This window comes from Camellia sinensis, chromosome 10 (genome assembly GCF_055761805.1).
Source record: "Camellia sinensis isolate YWXY chromosome 10, ASM5576180v1, whole genome shotgun sequence".
NCBI classification, from domain to species: Eukaryota; Viridiplantae; Streptophyta; class Magnoliopsida; order Ericales; family Theaceae; genus Camellia; species Camellia sinensis.
In genome coordinates this window covers 11,251,319-11,271,270 of record NC_138970.1, presented here as the reverse complement: position 1 = coordinate 11,271,270, position 19,952 = coordinate 11,251,319, and the positions used below count along the sequence as shown (strand labels likewise).

At 31.0% G+C, this 19,952-nt stretch overlaps 1 protein-coding gene and 1 long non-coding RNA gene across 2 annotated transcripts; both read right to left on the bottom strand.

Annotated features, from left to right (window-relative positions):
- Positions 1–2,081: 2,081 nt before the first annotated feature.
- LOC114274362 (uncharacterized) lies at positions 2,082–3,906 on the bottom strand. The gene is made up of 2 exons (XR_003633389.2): positions 3,736–3,906; positions 2,082–2,772 (listed from the first exon to the last, which is right to left on the bottom strand). It is a non-coding gene; the product is annotated as an uncharacterized LOC114274362 (long non-coding RNA).
- A 3,017-nt stretch (positions 3,907–6,923) lies between these two features.
- Positions 6,924–13,563, bottom strand: LOC114274361 (transcription initiation factor IIB-2). The gene is made up of 7 exons (XM_028216269.2): positions 12,936–13,563; positions 11,648–11,672; positions 8,827–8,956; positions 8,599–8,729; positions 8,384–8,472; positions 7,789–7,865; positions 6,924–7,374 (listed from the first exon to the last, which is right to left on the bottom strand). Exons 1-7 carry the CDS (start codon positions 13,286–13,288, stop codon positions 7,241–7,243), a joined length of 939 nt encoding a protein of 312 aa, XP_028072070.1. The 5' UTR covers positions 13,289–13,563; the 3' UTR covers positions 6,924–7,240.
- Positions 13,564–19,952: the final 6,389 nt, after the last annotated feature.

Below are 19,952 nucleotides of genomic sequence, written 5' to 3'. Positions count from 1 at the left end.
CTTGTAATTTTTGTACATAAAATACTAAATATAACAAAAAAAAAAATTGACAAAAATGATATAGCATTGTCATTATTGTAATAAATTTATCTTCATTGATATTTTGTTTTAAAGTAAATGGTCCATAATGAACCATATCATTATATATGAAATTTATGTACAAATTTTTTTTTGTTTATATAGTATTACTTTTATTTTTACTATATAATTAATTTGAAGCATCATGTAAAAAATGACACATAATGCTCCAAGACAACTTAATAATTACCTTCAATTTTAGTTTTAAATTGAAAGTAGGACGAATTACACTAACAGTCTCTATAGTTTGAAACTTATGTCACTTTGGTACTTGACTTTTCCATTATGATACATTTGATCTTGAATTTTAAATCTTGTTTCAAATAAGAACAATCAAATATGTTTTCTTTGCAAGACAAAATTATCATACAACTTATTTTGGGTTGGTTAACTTATATATTGTTTCAAATATAAGGCCTTTTTTTAATTAATAATGTTGGTACTTTCTTGGTTATAAAGTTATGTTTGGTTTGATTTTCAGAATTTTTTTTATAGAAATTAAAAATTAAATTGGTAAAAAAAATTAAAAACACATCATTTTTATATAATTTCATCTTTTGGAAGGGTAAAAGTAATTTTTTTAATTTAATTTATTTTCATTAAATTAATTTTTATTTTTTCAAAAGTCAAATATGGTGACAACTTTGATATCAATATTAAACAAATTCATTAAATTAAAAAAATTAAAAATTAAAAATATTTCATATATTAAACGTATCAATTACATATTAAAAGCTTAATAATTATCCATTACATGATAACCATAAAAAAAAAATATGTTAACAATAAAAATAATCATCTATTACATAATAACCATCCAAAAAATAACAAAAACAACTACCCATTGCATGATCATCATCCAAACACATAATAAAAATTAATTTAATAAAAAAATAAAAATGTAAAAGATTTATCATTTTTGTATAATTTATCTTTGGTAGGTAGAAATAATTTGTAAAAATTCAAAAATAACTTTTTGACATTTATTTTTGTTAAACTAATTTATATTTTATCCAATTGTAACTTTGTCCTTGAAATAGAGTATTTTTCGTTTGCAAAAGAAACGATGTCTTAAATAGTCTTTATTTAAAATGAGATTCAAAATTTAAGGTCAAATGTATCATAATTGTAAGGTAAAGGATCAAACTGACACAAGCCTTAAACTACAGCGACCGTTAGTGTAATTCGTCCTTGAAAATAATTATTAAGAAATTAACCAATATTATCCATTCCCACCTACACGAGTGGTTATCGGGTGCTCCTGGAGCACGACCTTTGGTGCTCAAAGGTGTTGTGATTGATAGAGAATATAGAATCTATGATTTTGTGTTAAATAATTGAGAAATATGAAAAAAAAACATAATATATGATGATTAATCTTAAAGTATATATTCTCTTCAAGATTATTGAACAGTTTTTTCCTATACAGAGTACCAATACGAAAGGGCCATAAAGTTTTGCATTGTCTAGTTGTTAATAAGGTGAAGTTTGATAACCACTGAAAATGGTTTTTTTTTTAAAAAAAAAAATACAATCAAACAGATAATTCATATTTTTTCTTTTTGTATTTTTTTTTTTAGTAAAAAGTCAAAAAATCAATTAAATAGTTCCCAGAACAAACCTAAGTTGAAAAAAAAAAGTCGACAAATAACAAGTTATTTTTTTAATTGTTAAGAACTTTTGTTTATTTTAAAATAAAATATGTTTTACACATTTGCATGTAATTTTGCAGTGAAACAAACATGGCCCATAAACAGTGTGTTAGTTTCTCCATTTAAGCAAGACTAGATCTTCTCCATTTTTTTATTTTTATTTTTTAATATTTAAAAGCCCCCATGTTAAACTCAAACAAATTTGTCAATTTAACCAACTCTAGTCACAATAAACTTGAAGATCACAACTGTAAAATATGATGTTTTGAACAAACTCCATGAGATACAATATGATACTTTCCCAAAAGACTGCTTCAACTAAAGTTTCAATAAGGTTATGCATCACAAAAATTGAAAATCATCAAAACATATTAAAATCAAAACAACAAAATCAAATTCTTCTCAAATTTACATTTTAAAAAAAATTGCAAGAAATGCACCACTCCAATTTGCTAACAAAAAATTGGCACTTCAATCCAAATACAAGTGGGATATTCAAATCATAAATTTTCCTGTCAAAGCAGATCAAGGGATATAGGTGGCCCAAATGTTGAATCTGGTGATCCAAACTTTTTGCATAGCACAATTAAAATCAGGATTACATTGGGTATTCACAACACATTTCGTCATTGGCATCCACGGTCGTCCTTATTGCATATACATAAAGCGCCTTCTCATCAGCTATGGGAGGAGCTACAACCAATCTTGGAGTAGCTTGATATGCGGAAACAACTAACAAACCATGCCTCACTGATCTTGACATGCACATCTACAAAAGTGGCGGTGATAGGGAAACAACACTCTTAGCAACATTTTGATCAGATAGTGGCAGGTAATGGTTGAGGGGAAGAGTCCCCTTTGTGACTTGAGCGCTAAATCAGACTTCTCTGCAAGCCTCCAAAACCCGTTCCTTCCATGATCCATTTTTCTCTCCTCCAAAGCAAGATTCTCTTGCATAGGATGACCACTACATGTTTCATCCTTCATCCACTTGGAAAAAAAGGTAATTTTTCTCCTCAAAATTTTGAAAATCATCAAGAACCTACCACAAGGACCCATAGAAAATATGGAAACAATTCTCTAATCTCGAAGTATAGATCATTTTATGCCTCTGACAATGAAGTACCTTCAGCTGATGACTATAAATGCATAGAAAGGGTGTTTGATCTCTCCGTTCAATTCAATATAAAGTGAGTGATAGGAGTGTGGCGGATAAAAAAAGGGTGTTTGATCTCTCAATTCTATTCAATATAAACGTAGGCTAGCAAGTGTTATGAGTGAAATGAGTATTTGATTTCTCGGTTCATTTTAATATAAAAGTAGGCTAGTGAATGTTATGGGTGAAATGGGTGCTTGATTTCTCAGTTCAATTCAATATAAAAAGGTGAGAGGGTGTTGTGGGTGAAAGGTTGAGAGGGTGTAGTGGGTGATATGGGTATTTGATCTCACAATTCAATTCAGTATGAACGGTGAGTGTGTGTTGTTGGTGAAAGGGTGAGTGCGTGTTGTCGGTGAAATGGGTGTTGAATCTCACATTCAAATTAAATACAAAAATGGGTGAGAGTGTGTTGTGGGTAAAAGGAGTGTTTGATCTTTCAATTCAATTCATTAGATGATGGTTACTCTTCTTAATTCTGGTTTCATTCCATACATCATCCAAAAATATTAAATAATTATTATCAAAAAATCAAACCCTCACGCCGGCTATAGGCATACATAGTTAGAAGAAATATTCCCAAGACCACTCATACCAACAATTAGCACTGTGAAAACCCCAATAATCTCCCATTTATCTCTCTTCCAATCCCAAAAATAAGATCCATCGACCCATCTTTCTCTTTCTCGATCAATAACTTCCATCAACACCACTAAATCAACAACTCTCTTACAATTCTCCTAATTTTACCATTTTCTTAGAAATAGTTCTGAAGATCTAAAATCCTAAAACAAAGATAAGGAGTTCAGATTGATGAGATCATAAGAGATTGATGATGAGATTAAATACCTCCAGATCTGGAAGATCAGATTGAGATCGATCTTGCTGATTGCACTCTGTTGTGGTGGTCCTTGAAGCATCAAGCTTGGTGTGAAATCAAAGAGTATGTGAGGGGGCTTTCCTTGGATACTTTTTATGTGGGATTAAATTACAAATACAACTTTAAAACTTATTTAAAATACAAATTATTTTTATAATTTTGAAACTTATATCTTACTTTTTTAAGTTTTTAGTCGTATAATAAATAATTTATTTTATTAATAAATTAGAAAAATCAATTAATAAATTTAAATGTAATTTTATTATTATATAAAAATAGTTATAAATTTTATTTTTTTATTAATTTTATTAAATAAAAATATCTGATAAGAAAATAATTTATAATTTTTAAAATTAAAAGTGATAATTCGTATTTTAAAATTATATTTAGGATAAATTATAAATATATCCCTTGAAGTTTGCTTAAAGTGTAAATTACCCACTATAGTTTGAAAAATTATAAATACTCCTTATTAGAATTTTTTATTTAAAAACATTAACTAAAAAAATAAAATTTATAATTGATTTTCTATGCAATAATAAAATTACTTAAATTATTAATTGAAACATATTTCTAACATCATTAAAAACTGTTAATTGACTTGATGATTTATTAATAAAATAGGCGATTTATTATGAAATTAAAAATCTCGGGGGTGGAATGTAATTTCTAGAATCACATGGGTGATTCAAATTTTTATCAAACCTGAAGAGGTGTATTTATAATTTACTCTTTCAATAGGGAGTGTTTGGGAAGTCAATTTAGGCTTTTTTGGAGTTAAAATCCACAAAAGATAAAATATATTAAAATAATCAATAAGATAAAATATCACATTAAATTTATTATTTTTTTATTTTTTTCTCACAAATATCACTGCTAACTAAAAAAAAAATTAATCTTTTTCTTAAATAAAAATGTTTTATCTTATTAAAATAATTAAAAATTAAAATACCCTATGAAAATAATCATCTTTCTGAACGAGGCCAAACGAGGCCATTGTGTTGACGAATGACTAAAAAGGAAGCAAGGTATCGGCCGATGTGCGGTCCAAGTGGATCACATGCATACATATCTCAATGCCATTATTATATTGGTATATAAAAATGTTGTATTTTTTTAAAATTTAAATGTTGCATTTCAGTCATTGATATTTATAATTTTATAATAAATTATAATAAATTATCAAATTAATTAACAATTTTTAATAATATTAAAAATATATTTTAATTAATAATTTAGGTAATTTTAATATTATATAAGAGAGCAATTATGAATTTCATTTTTTCAGTTAATTCTGTTAAATAAAAAAATTTGACAAAAGGATGTTCGTAATTTTTCAAATCACAAGGAGCAATCTGTACTTTAAGCAAACCTCAGGAGGTATATTTGTAATTTATCCTAAAATAATATATATATATATATATATAAAGAGTGCTGCTATTAGTACTCCACGAATTATTTTGAACCCTTTAATTTTTAGCTTTTTTTATATTACAATAATAACCTCAAATAAAAAATAAATAAATTACCCCAAAAAAATCTTAAATAAAATTACTAAAAATGACATCATTAATCTTGGGACACCCAATCTCACAATTAAACCCACATACCACGACATCATAAATTGGGATTTATGAGAGCACTCACTTCCATCACCACCCATCCATCTTCTCCAAATCTCACATTCAAAACTTACTCATCCTCAAAACTTTGAAAACCCTTTAGCGGCAATATTCTGGTGATAATGGTAGTAACCATTTGATTACTCAAAATTCCCGAACATATGGCCAAAAGACATTATTTATTTGTTCGGGAACCGATAACCGAACATTTATTATTTATTATTAATAACCGAAGAAAAGGATGAGGAGACAGAAAGAGAGAGAGCAGAGATAGTAATCACACTTGGCTCTTCTTCTTCTTCTTGGGTTTTGTTACGCTCTGTTTGGTTGGAAGATTTAGTGAGAGATTTAGAAAGGAAAAGGAAAAAAGTATTTAAAACTAAGTGAAATATAAATATGTTTTATTTACATTTCACTTACCTTTTTTATTTCTCTTTCTAAATCCCTCTTCAAATTCCCTAACCAAACATAACATTAAGATTTTTGGAAGAGATTTTTTTTTTGGGGTGTAAAGAGTGTGCATTCAATTGAATGGATGGAATGTTTTCACAAAAATAATTTTGGTATTATTTGGGGGGAGAAAATAAATTTTAAAGGTTTCAAAATTTATAAATGGGATCCAAAATAATAGATAGGGTACTAATAGCATCACTCTATATAAATTGGTGAGAATTAAAATCATACTCCATCTGTCCCAATTAATTTGTCCATTATAGAAAATCCAAGGAAAATTGTAATCACTACAATATAATTCAAATTTTGAAATATTTTCCCCTCTATTCCCTTCTATTTGAATTTTAAAATGTGTTTATAATGATTTACAAGAGACAAATTTAAAAATTTAACAAAATTTAATATTTTAAAATAGAAAGTGGACAAATATTTTGTGACATTAAAATGAAAAGGTAGATAAAAAAAAATGAGACACAGGAAATATAATTCTTGATAGGCAAAGTATAATTCTTGATGGGGCGATGCTAATGCCACGTCGCATATTAAAATCATATACCATATTAATTGGTGAAATAATACAAGATGTCCTCAATCATTCAGTCATCCCTAAATAATAAACTTTAAATATGGGTAATCATCCATAATCACTTCCAAGAATCGTCTATTTGACTTCAAGAATCAGTTTTTTTTTTTTTTCTTTTTCTTTTTTGGGTTGAAAAAATAAATGTTCTAAGATGTTATGATGACATCCATAGGTTCAAATCCCGAAATTACCGACTGCCGACCTCATTTGACCCGACCTAATTTGACCCAACTTATAAAAAGAAACTTACCACCGAAACACCAACAGAGTTCTAACCACACACCACAGACGAACTCAAATTTCAATAAAAGGAGAGAGCCACCTGCAAAGCATTATCACATCCCATTTTTAACCCCTTTAACCACTGAAACCGTGTTGGCTATCTCTATTTTATTTTTAAGAATGACGAACAAACAAATTTGTAACGGAATTGTCATATTTAGCAATGAAATATATTTAAACTAAAAACATTAATGAATGCCTTTTGTTTCAAGTGATAGGAGCCAAATGAGTCAGTTATTCTATTAAAATTACAAAAAAACAAAAACTCTATGCCATTATTACAATGACTATATTCCGACATAACCGTTATTACAATAACTAAAAGAAGACAATAAGCAATTTTTTAAAAGACAAAAAAAAGAGTAAAACCAATGTGCAGTTTGCACTTAATTTATGACTCAAATGTATACTCAACCTTTGGAAAAAGGAGTACAACTTGTTTGTCTGTCCTTCACAACATCCAAAACAAATCACTCCAGTAATAACTTCAAAATCACTCTTTTTTGTCTTTTTTACTATTGTTTCCTCAACATTTCAAGGACTGCTGAGGTTCTTAAGGTCCTCCTCCTTAGCATACCAGCTCGGTATTATCTTTGAAATATGGGGATAGAGGTCCTTGTAGGAATTCCTGATTGTCCCTTCTGCAACTCCCGTTGCAATTGAAACATCTGCATGCACAATACCATCCTCTAAAATCCACACAAATGTGTAGGATAATAACCAAACACTAAAATTAGCGGAACCAAATAGATGTATCAGTCCAAAGATATTTACTGTAGACAACCAAAACAAATTTATAAAATATATATATATATATATATATGGGGAGGGGGAAAATGAGGTGATTCTCCTGTCAAACCCTACAATATAAGCACGTTCATTTTCTGAGAAAAGAAATTCAGGAGAATCTACAATTAATCAAATGGGCTGAATTCTAAACAATATAGTTGGTTTTGGCATTAAAAAGAACAGGTGGTGACTGGAGGCTGCCATGGGTTCAGATGTGATTTGTAGAACCCTCGTATTCAACTAGGTTCAAATGAATACACGTCCCAATCAATGAATCATAATATGATGCTTACCTTTAAGGGGCTTTTTATCATCTGAAAGTTGTGTTATAATATAGATGACAGCTGCTGCAATTGATATAGGGCTCCTCCTGCAAGTAATAGGACAGTAAAGGAACTAAGAGCAGTCCATCACACAATTGGAGAAATCCAAGCTTCCTATTCAAATCCGGATATAAAATACAGAGATTCTATTTCAGGTAAATTGAAACTTGCTAAAAAGATTGAAGAGAGTCTGAAATTTAAAACTTTACTTATCAAAGAAGTGTCTCACAATGAAAGCGCAAAAGGGAATTTTTAAGTGCCATCCAACACACCACCACTTCCATGGTGAAACTAAATAGAACTAAGTGCTCAAGTCCCACCACGGAAATGGGACAAAGTTGAACACTCAAAAATAATCTAAAACAAGAAATACCGTCTTCCATTTGTTTAAAGGTTACTCCTTTCCCAACTCTTTCATATCCTTAAATCTTGTTTAATATAAATGGTTGGCATATGAAGCAGAGAGCATTTAGAATCAGTACATCTCTTGAGAGTCTAAATATGCAAATGCAATAGATTCAGTCTCTGCTTGAAAGATGGCAATGTAAGAGAAAACCAGAACTACCTTATATCAAATTCTTCTGACTTTTGGACAGCTTCTTGGGCGGCTTTAACTGCTTGATTGTTCATACCAAGATTTGAACAAAAACGCCTCTAAAGAATTTATTTAAAATTCATGTCAGTGGCAGAAGCACAAGAAATAATTAAGATCATAAGAAAAAAATATGAAAAGCTGCCTATAACTATTTGAAGAAAGTGCTTAATTTCCCAAACCCTCACCATAAAATCCCCAGCGTGTATAGTACCCATCTCCACTGACTGACCCTTCTCGAGCTCTAGTTGTTTCACGATGTATTCTTTTGCTCGGCCAATTTCCTTCTTTGTTGCTCCATTGGCAACAGAGCAGATTTCTAGTTGAAATCCATAGGTTCAGGCAAAGCTCATTCACATAGAGAGATAAATCAGGAAGCATCCATACGTTTAAAAAAAAAAAATCTTAGGTTGTACCCTTAACAGTACGTGGCTTGTCTTCTTGGCGACAAGCTATGTAAAGGCAAGCAGCCAAAATTGCATCCTGGTTTCTTCCTCTACTAGATTTTTGATCTTCTACCTTCTTGTATATCTCATTGGCCCGATCCTTCAGAAAAAAATCAGAAAGCCCCGTCAACAAAAAGTGAAGTATCCAATTTGCATCGATACTGAAGCTAGAAAAGCAAAGAAAGGGGAGTGGAATGAAATATGTTATATAAGAAGCTTGGTGAGGCAGATGGAGGAATTGTACATTCTTCAAGGCACAGTAGCAAATGAAGGATAACATTCCACAGGTACAAAATAAGGAAACTAACAACAATCTTCAAGCTAAAAAGAAACCATCATCAAGAAAATGCATTACCATGGTAGTATACAAGTACTAGAACTCTGCAGAAATCTCAAAGGCCAGATTATAAACAAACTGTAGAAGTGATTACATCTACAAGCACAGCTTGGCAATCGGAATGTTTCAGATATTTGCATCGTGTATATATATAGAAAATGCCTTCCTCTTTGCTAGGGATTATTACAAATTGTCAGGACCATCATAAATAAAATAAATGTTGTGTAAGCTTCAAAGTTGAGGTTAATTGCATTTCTCAAAACTCCACAACAATCGACAAAAATAGAGAGCTCCACAAATTTCAATAAACTAGGTTCATGGTTCTAAATAGCAATATTGGGACACGTGGTGGTATTGGTCATAGTGTATCAAGAATATTGAGTGATATGTCTGGGGAATCAGGTGTTGTGGTCATGGGGTCTTGAATTTCTGAAGTATTAGTAAGCCCTCTAAAACTCAGTGATATGTGTTTTTCACTCTTTTGAAGTTCAAATTTCCACATTTTAATCAATATTTTGCTATATAGCAGCATTTTTACTACCAAGTGATCTACATTAATTTATTAGTCATGATCTTCAACCATTCCATTGAAACCACAGTTACATAACCAAACCAAACCAGCCTTAAGTCCCATCAAATGGGATCAGCTACATGAATCCTTCTTCTCCACGCGGCCCTATCAAAGGTCATTTCGTTAGTTAAATTAAGTGGATCCATATCTCTATTTACAACGCTAACCATCGTTAATCTAGGCCTATCCCATCCCCTAATAGCTTCATTTACCATTACAACATCGCATCTCTTCACTACTGCCTCTGTTGGTCTCCATTGAATATGACCAAACCATCTCAATCTATTATCCCTCAACTTATCTTCTATCGGTGCTACTCCTACCCATTTCCGAATTTTGAAATCACAGTTACATGTTTTGATAAAAAAAACTTTTCTGCGAAACAAAATTTTTTTTATTAAAAAAAAAAAAAAAATTCATCTAAAAGATTCACACCAAAATGGATCACATCAGTCTCACATTGAAAAGCCATAAGAAAAAAAAAAAAAAAAAACACTGTGGTCACGTGAGGTTATAAAGATCAGGCTTCCATGACTTATTCATTTAAACTAGAGTCCAACGTCGAAACAGCATGAAGAACTTAAAAATGTGTTCTCTTATAAAAGGCTCAATCCTCTTAAACTTTTTAGATATATATGATGGGCTTTTGGCTTCAGCCAACATGGCCTTCAATTGCCACATGCAGGCGGTAGAAGGAAAAAGTTCAGAGTGCTAATTTTTATTTAACAAATAGACAGAAATACTTTAGTAGTTGTATTGGAGGTTGCTGTTTATTGTAGCATGGGCGGGCAGTGTAATTTTATGAACTACAGGAAAGGTCCCTATAATCGTCAAAAAACATTATGAGAGATCAGTATAATTATCCCAAAGAATTTTATTAACACACAAGAACAAGAAGAAAGCTAAACCACATATGCCATTTTAACCCAATTAATATGAATGAAACATTCAAGAAGTATCATAAAATGATGCAACTAAGTTGTTTTGAACTCCATATTAGTTTTATCTATTAATGGCAACTATGCACCAGTAGGTCTTACTTCCTTTTTTATAGACAAAATCATGAGACGACTGGTTCAAAAATTTGTTCTAAAGAAATGGCTCATGAGAACTCTAACTCTAGGCAAATATGTCGGATACCCATAAGCAACAAAATACACAGAGCTGATTCAGTATAATGTGGTATAATAAGCAATTATTACACAATGAGATTGAGTGACATAGAAGAGGAGTATTTGTATAGACAGAACTTCAACCGCCATCTCCTCCTGCATCCTAGTACAGATAACTCAGTAATAACTCAATTCTATACCAAGGTATGTAGAACGAATATAACGAACCACTCTACACAGGTAAATACATTGTCAGCTTACTAACTTCATCCATTGCTGATCTAATCATTATCAACATACATAGTAACCTGAAAGCCCAAAAACTGGTAGCATTGAAAATTACATTTATTGAGAGGCTACAGGTAAAGTCCCTGAAACTATTAACAAAGTCATGCCACAAAATTCTGCACAAAATTTATATATATTATATGCGCACAAGTGATGATAAGGAAAGGATGAATAAAAATGGACTCTCAAATTTACGAAAAACAGGTCAAGACAAAGATCACATAAAGATACTGTGTATTTCTTATTTCTATTTCCAAATTTTAGGTCGAAAGGTAAAGCAAAGAAAAATAATCTATATAAAAGCATACAAATTTGGTCTCATTAGACAAGCCAAGATAATGCTGTAAGTAAAAATTCCTCAACTCCATTAAGTAATAACCCGATAAAATAAAGTAGGGCAACAGATAAACTTTCAAGATTGTAGAAAAGAATGTAATTCCTTCAAAGTATGCATGTCTGCAGTTATGATAATGGATAACATACCTTAATGGTTGCAACAAGGCCCAACCTGAAAAACAAATATACAAAATTAGATTTATGTTTGCAGATATCATATATAAAGATGAGAACCAAAAAGGATAAGGGAGGAAAGAAAGAATGAACGAATTAATGAAGAGAAGAGAAGAGAATAGTGTAACACGCATAAGAAAATTTTAGATAAGAGTACCAGAAAAACATAGTTTCTTTAAGTTTAGTAAGTTAGCAATTTCAGGTAAACCTTTATCTTTTCGGCAGAGGATGTCGAATCCAATTGTCCTATCATGACCAATATTTTCGGGTGGAGATGCAACAAGTTGGTCTTTATATTCAAGTAAGGTACCTCAATTAACAGAAAATAATACTGGGAGAAAAATAGTCAACCTACTTCTTTGGGATAGGAAAAGTAATTAGAAGAGAGAGTTTGTTAGAATTCAACTAAAAAGTCGTGAATTTGGACTTGTCCTTGTCCATATCCATAGAAGAGCAACCCTATGTCTCGCTCCCTCAGTCTCACACTCTATCACGAATCTTGTCATTGCTCAACATCAATGCCTTCACCTTCGCCTTTACTTTCCAGTAGGTCTCCTCTCCAACTCTCTCCCTTTCTTCATCTTCTCTGTTTGCATTTTCGCAACAACCCTCTCTCTCGGTCAGAATTAAATCTCAATCTCTTGTCATTGACGTCTTACGGTAAGTCTCTTCTCCTCTTCCGCGCTCCCTCTGCCTCTTCTTCTCTAATATATCCGCTACTACAAATTATAAAATTTATTTTTTATGTTTACTAGCGTCTGTACCCATATCCGTGTTTCATAGTGTCAATTCTAACCAAACTGGAACTCATATCCATATGCATCATGTATTGATCCATGCAAACTTCACAATTTTTGTTTCAAGCAAATGTCAACAAATATTAAACTACAAGATTACATGAATTTTTTGATTGGCTAATGAACAAATCACAAAAATATAATGGAAGACGATATCACATCTAATCCTATACCAATTTAGGTTTAGAAGGAAAACAACAAAAGAGGAAGGAAAAGGGCAGCAAAAAAAAAAAAAAAACTTAAGCCAAGCCAAATACTTGTATTTTCATTTATTTACGTGTCGCAATCAAGCAAACCAACGAATGGTCTAAGATCCAAAATCATCATATGTCCTTCACTTTCCCCCACATTTTCTGAGCAGCCAAACAGAGCCATAGCTAGGGTATTCACAATGAACAGATAGATATATATATCTATATATATATATACATGTATATATAACCTAATACTAGAGTAATACAGACCTATCGGACATGGTGGCGATGGTTTTGAAGGCCAAGATGAGAGATCGATCGGGATTGGAGCCGCGATTCTGCCAGCGGCCGAGGGAAGAGGAGAGAAAGTCAGAGGTGACGCCGTTGGGCTTGGAGATGACGGTGGAGAGGCCGCCGTCGGTGAGGAGGGGGTTGGTGGGGCCGCCAACTCGGACCGGGTCGTTGTCGCCGGACTCGTTCGCGAAGGTTCTCCACTCGGAGGTCTCATCGATCGAGTGCGATTCCAGAACCAGACCGCACTCCGAGCAAACCGTGTCTCCAGCCGAGTGATCGAACACCACCTCCGTCGCTCGCTTGCAGTCCGAGCAGTACACGTCGCCCATTGATTGGATGTAGGGTTTCTTTTTGCAGATATTGGGTGTAGTAGAGGATTATTGTGCTTGTGATTGTGATTTTGACTTTGTTTTCAGTTTTTTTTTGTTGTGATTGTTTTTCTTCTTTCCAATCTCTCCCTCCCTCTCTCTCCTTCTGTTTGGGATGAAGGAAAGGAAAATGTGCGTTGGAATGAATTGAGAGTCTGGGGTGGACAAGCGATTTATATATATAGCGGGGGAGGGCTTGAAAGGAAAATGATAGTCGCTCAAAATTTCTATGAAGTGACTCACATGACATAAACTCATACTTTTATGGGACTCATTTTATGAAGATATTTGATAAAAATTTTAAGTTGTGTTTAGAGAATACTCTCTAAACATATGTACTTTTTATTTTGAGTGTCTTGTTTGGTTAGAGTTTTTTAAAATTAGTTTTATATTTATTTTTAAAAACTCTTTTCTAAACGGAAAAAATTATACTAACCGATCGTCCTCTTAAACATTTGGTATCGTTTGGTCAAACATCCGAGTGATTGATCGGCCAATTGACCAGAAGAGTAACTATATATATATATATTTAACAATTGGCACTAGTTATTTTTTATATTTTAAATAAAAAAAATTCAAAATTTTTTAAAATTTTTTTATGAGTTTTAAATAAAATTTTAAGTTGTGTATTTAGTTATGAGTTATAAGTTTTTATATCAAATATCATATGTCATATTAAAAATTCTCCACTCAATTCAAAATTCTTTTCAAAACTCATTCACCAAATAAATTTTTTACACTTAAATTATAATTTCAAAATTTATAAATTCAAAATATAACTGTATTCTTAAATCATATTTAGAAAATTCTACTAGACGTTCTTTAGGGGTGTTTTAGGAAGGGACAAAAAAGCTAAAAGTTAACTTTTTATTAATTTTGAATCACATTACCTCTCATATTAAATAATAATAAAAAAAACCCAAAAAAACTAGACTTGTACCCATCTTCTCAAAACACCAATTAGGCTTCGTTTGAGAACAGACTATTTTAGTAACTTTTTAGTTTTTTTGGCTAAAATATGAGGTAAAAAATTAGTATGTTTGGGGTGACTTTTTGACTTTTTACGAAAAGATATGTAAAAAGTAGAAGAAAAAATTAAATCTTTAACTTTTAAATATAAATTATAAATTTTTTGACTTTCTTAATAACTTTGTAATTAAAATATTAATTTACCAAAAGGAGACCTTAGTATCTCTAACCCTACTCGGTTTGAATTTGAAATGTGTTAGGAAAATCATGTCGGTGCTTTCATGCTGGTTTGCTGAGGTGGACAAAGGGGGTGTTTGGTTGCATAGATATTGATAACTATGTTAGGGTTATTCTGGAATTGGGAGGATTGGGCATGACTTAATGGCCCTCCCAACAATGATGGTGATGGACGGCGGTGATAGTGGATGGAGGCGGCCATGGTGATGAATAATGTTTGTGTGAAGTTTTTTGGGAAATGAAATATAAAATACAACAATGATTCATCCCTTCTTTTCTTCCCACCCTCTTTGACCCCCTCTCTCTCTCATTGGTTACACTTTCTTTTTCTTTTTCTTTTTTTTCCTGCTCCTCCAATCACCACCCGACACGTGGCAAAGAGGGGGGTGAGGGGGTGACCCCAAAAGGGGTCCCAAGCATTATTCTATAAAATAACTTGATAGATTAGAATTTAATGAGAATAACTTAGATAATGTAGAATTTATTAGTGTATTTAAAAAGTCAACATGATTTTAAAGATATTTAAATATATTTAATGGGATTAATTGATAATCAATCCTTTAATATTTGGAACAAGAAATTTTAGCCAAACCTACATATTTTAATTTTAGTTTTTGTGATATTTAGTTATATCTATATAATAAGGGAGAAAGGTTTTTGAATCTTGACCCAACTTTTGTCTATGTGTTAAAATATGCACCATGAAATTGATTCAATCCAATGGTTGAAAATGTCTCACTCCTATTTGGACTTTTATCCCTTTATCAAAATATAGACCATTAGATTGATTCAATCCAAAGGCTGAAAATTCAATCCAAAATGCAATCACCCTCTCATTCTCTCCCTCACCCACACCCCTCATCTCTTTCTGATTTCAAATTTTGAACACACATCTCTCTTTCTCTCTCTCTCCATGGGAGCCCATTCCGGTGCTTCCCTGTCGGAGCACAACCCTTGCCCGCGACCGAACCCCAAACCCCCTATTACTCTCTTCATCTCCTCTCTTCTTCCCTCCCTCCCTCCCTCCCTCACTCCATCCACCATCCCAATCGTCATCAACAATGGCAGCCCCAAACCCGCTTCAATATTGACAAATGGAGCCACTGCGCAAGGGTGTTTTTTAATTGGGGATGAGACTAATATCCGGGCTTTGATTTTTCAAGTGAGCAATGGGGACTGATTTTTCATATGCATATATAATGGGGACTGATATATATCTGAGTATTTTATATTTATATATATATATATATATATGTGTGCACCGGAATGGGCTTTGATTCATATTCAATAATGATATATATCTAGGTATTTTAATTGGGGACTGAAAAAAAAGTACAGATGTATATATAATGGGGACTGATATATATATATATATATATATGTATTTGTGTGGGCTTTGATTCAATAATGTTTATCTATACAATGGGCATTCTAAATGTTTATCTAAATGCATTTGTGTGTATTTTATATATATATATATATATATGCATCTGTACAGGGAAATTATGGATTTGTGTGTATTTTATGGATGTACAGGGATGGCTCCATGGTTTTTTTTAATTAGGCCAAAAAAACTTACATAGAATCTTAAGGTTATTATAATTATGTAGTAAAACTTAGAAGTATAAGGTTTTTTTTGAAATTTTTATAAAAAGTTCACTAAAAATAAAATAATAAAAAAGTTACTAAAAAAAATTAATTCTAAAGAAGATTATCATAATTATTTTAGCCTTGCCATTGTTTTTTTTGCCCTTTTTGGTAGGATGTATCCTCAGCATTGTTTAATTGAGTTTCTTAGTTTAATCTTGCATAAAAAAAATCTCAAAAATGATGTATAATTTTTTATTTATTTATAAAATCTCTTCAAAATATATCACCATCACAACACAATCAATTTATGAATTGATAATAGCCAAATAATTTATTTAATTTTAAAAAAATTAAGATTTTTTTATGAAAAATTATTAATGAGTGTGAGTTTTCTTTCTTTCTTTTTTTAGATTCATAATTAGTGGTAAACTTTATCAACTTTAATTATTAAATGAATAATTTTTTCATGAATTTATAAATATTTTGTGAAGTTTCAACTGATTTGCAATTTTTTCATTTTTTTATACGCCAGTCGATTAGAGGACAAACAAGTTGAACTTTGTGCAAATTGCAAATCAATGAGAAGATAAAAAAAAATTACAAAATTATGAAAAAGGTTATCACTTTAATGATTAAAGTATGTAAGTTTTATCGCTGAAACATAATTTATTTTTCTGTCATACACTAAAATGCAATTTGCCCTTGAACTTTCAAGTTTTTCAAAAATATCACCCTTCCACCATAATAGAGATGAGTTTATACAACTAAATAAATTATATTTTTTTAATTAATTAATGTGATTTATCATATAAAATGTGTTAGATTCCATTTAAAATTTTAAAATTTTAAAATTTTATTATTGCATATCATTCAATAAATAAAAAAAGACAATTAAGTTTCTTAGTAATTTACAAAATGGTTAGGTTTTTTTTCAAGTTTAAATTTGTATGAGAGAACTTGAGAGGCCCATAAGGGCCCATCATGAGTCTATTTATATAATTTCCCCTACAAATCATGTTGCGCATGGGTTTGCTTAGTTGGTGAACTTATAGAGTAGTGAAAATCTTTACTTCTTTTCACCTATAAAATTGTATGAACATGGCAAAGTATTATATAAAATTATATGAATATAACAACATTCTTCTCCTCGCTTTGGCCAAAAGGCCAATGGAAACATGAGCAAATATGGCTATTTGCCATCTTCTTGAAGGGATGATTAGATAGAGCAAGTAGATAACCTATGTAATGAGGTGTTATTTATAATTTATTGCCCATTATAAACCCAGCTAAATAAATTTAGAAAATTTAAGAATTATCGTTCTTACGTTTTTGTTAGATAACCTGTCACCATTTTTCAACTCATGATAAAACCTTACAGTATGATTAGCTTCTCCTTTTTTTTCTTTTTCTTTTTCTTTTTCTTTTTTTTGTTTTGTTTTGTTTGTTTGTTTGTTTTTGTTTTTTTTTTCATATGCTTAGACTTGAATAAAATTTTAATTGGTAACCTCATCCCTACTCAAGATTTTCTTGGTTTTGTTTAAGAAAATGTAATCTATTAAGGGTTTTAGCTAGAGATTTGGAAAGATAAAGGAAAAAAAGTGAGTAAAATATGAATAAAATATAATTTACATTTTTTCTTCTTTTTCATTTTTATCTCGTTTTTCAAATCCATAAGTTCATAATCTAAACACAGTTTAAAAGAATTAAATTGTTGGTGTTTAGTTTCTCGCACAAGATCATAATGAGCAAGACATTATTTGCAATTTATCAATACCTAAAGCAGTGTATCATAACTTTTCTTAAATTGAGGAAGCAAAACCAATTTATAGAAGAAAAAAATAAATTAAGCAAACCAATTTATTTATTTTTTTATCTTTTCCCTTTTTTTTTTTCCTCCCAAAAATGAAACAATCTTAGAAAGTCAATTCTTAGATCTTTTAAGGTTTATAATTCAATTCTCATAATATTTCTTTCAGGTTAGATATTTTCTTATGTACATTGAAATATTTCTTTATCATATCTAGCTTTTGTGAAAAAAAGGTTAGCTTAGTTATATCTTGGAGACGTTTTAGTGGTTGACCACCCGGTGGATGAATTATTTTTTATGAAATTATTTGTTGGCTTTTTGACTTTAGCGGTTGAATTTATGAAAAATATACTTTTTGTTTGCTTTTCTATCTATTTGTCCACTTTAGGTGCAGAAGCATATATTTCCACCCTTTGCTACTACATAAATTTCTACTCATTTGCACCCTTTGCTAGGTTGGGGTAATGTGGCATATCTAAAAATTGTATGATTTATTAATTTGTAAGAAAAATGGAAACATTCATTAATATTTTCTTTTGATGTTGTTTGGAGTCAGATTGTGTTACCAATCCCTGAAAATGTCAATATTTCTTTGATGTTGTTTGAAAACATCCATTTGTAAATGGGTTAAAGAAAGTTCGAGATTGGTTTTTTGGATCTAACATTATCATCCAAATTCAAAATAATATGTATAATTTTTTATTAGAGAGATAATTCTTCTACCTTCTCCACTCTTCTTTTCTTTTCTTTTTTTCGTCTCATATGCAAAATCAGCAACCACCTCAAACTGAAATCCTATTGTTGAAGCATATCACATAATCTAATCCTATTGGTGAGTTGGCATTAAAATGAACTGCTAACCACTCTCTTCCCAACTTTGCTGATCTACTCTAGCCTTGCTCGATCTCCCCCCCCCCCCTAAAGCTACAACTCCCTCTTCTCTCTCAAGCACAATTTTTGTTCTTTGTAGTATCATTGTTTGTATAATTTTGAATATTTTTTACGTGGTTCATGAAACCTGTTTGTATTTTTTGTAACCATTCCCATTATTGATATAATTTTTTTATCTATTTTTTTATTTAATTTGTATTACAAGAGAATCTGTAATGTCTCTTAGTTCTTCGGTCGTAGAATGGTGAAGCTATGTCAAAGGTATGCCAATTTTGGTATGGATTTTTTCTAAATCAATTTCTGAAATTTTCACATTCAAAAGCTATTGTAAATAATTGATGATCTACAATGGAATCTAGATGATCTTTTGCATTATTCTGCAGGAAATAATTGAACTAATTCTGATTATGCTTTTATGAGATCATCCAAATAATTGAAGGTATTAATTGACATCTACTTTTCATATTATGCTTAATGAATCATTATTTTTGTTGGTTGTTGATTTTAATGTTTTTGGTTTTTTATTAGTTGATGCGCTTTTAAATTTCTTTAGCACATTGGTTGGTTTACTTTGGTTTTATTGAATTTCTATCTTTATGGGTTTGGTAAGTTGTTGGTGAGGCAGAGAGGGTGTGCGGTAGAGGAGGAAAAGACAAAGAAGGTGGTGGCAATGTGATGGGGGAATAAATTTGAAAAAAACCAAAAATTTAGTTTTAGAGAAAATTCTATATAACAAGGGTAGTATTTGATCCAATGGCTAGGATTGCTTCTCTCTTTCATCCACGGTCCATTTCTGACACTGATTTTGAACATGTATTTGTCCTATGTGGCAATTTGGATGGTCTAGATTAATTTAATTCAATGGTCTATTTTTTAACACTTCACCCATCTCAAATTCTAGATATCTCTCAACTCCTCCTTAGCTTGGCCCCTTCCTCCTACCCACCACCTCATCAAAGTTTAAGTTTTGTTGTCTAGGTTTTCTAATTTTTGCTTTTACTATTTTTGTGCCTCTTTCATTACATAATGAACTTTTCCTTTTTTGGTTTTTTCCTTTTCCCATTATGCCAACTAATAGATCTCTAAAAATATTTCTATTTTCAACTCAAGCTGTGATGAGATCCTTATGTG

Coding starts and splice junctions, on each gene's coding strand:
- LOC114274361 (XM_028216269.2), bottom strand. CDS start 13,288: ATGGGCGACGTGTACTGCTCGGACTGCAAGCGAGCGACGGAGGTGGTG. Junction 8,730..8,826: donor CAAGCCACGTACTGTTAAGG/GTACAACCTAAG, acceptor GATTTCAACTAG/AAATCTGCTCTGTTGCCAAT. Junction 7,866..8,383: donor TCAGAAGAATTTGATATAAG/GTAGTTCTGGTT, acceptor TATTACTTGCAG/GAGGAGCCCTATATCAATTG.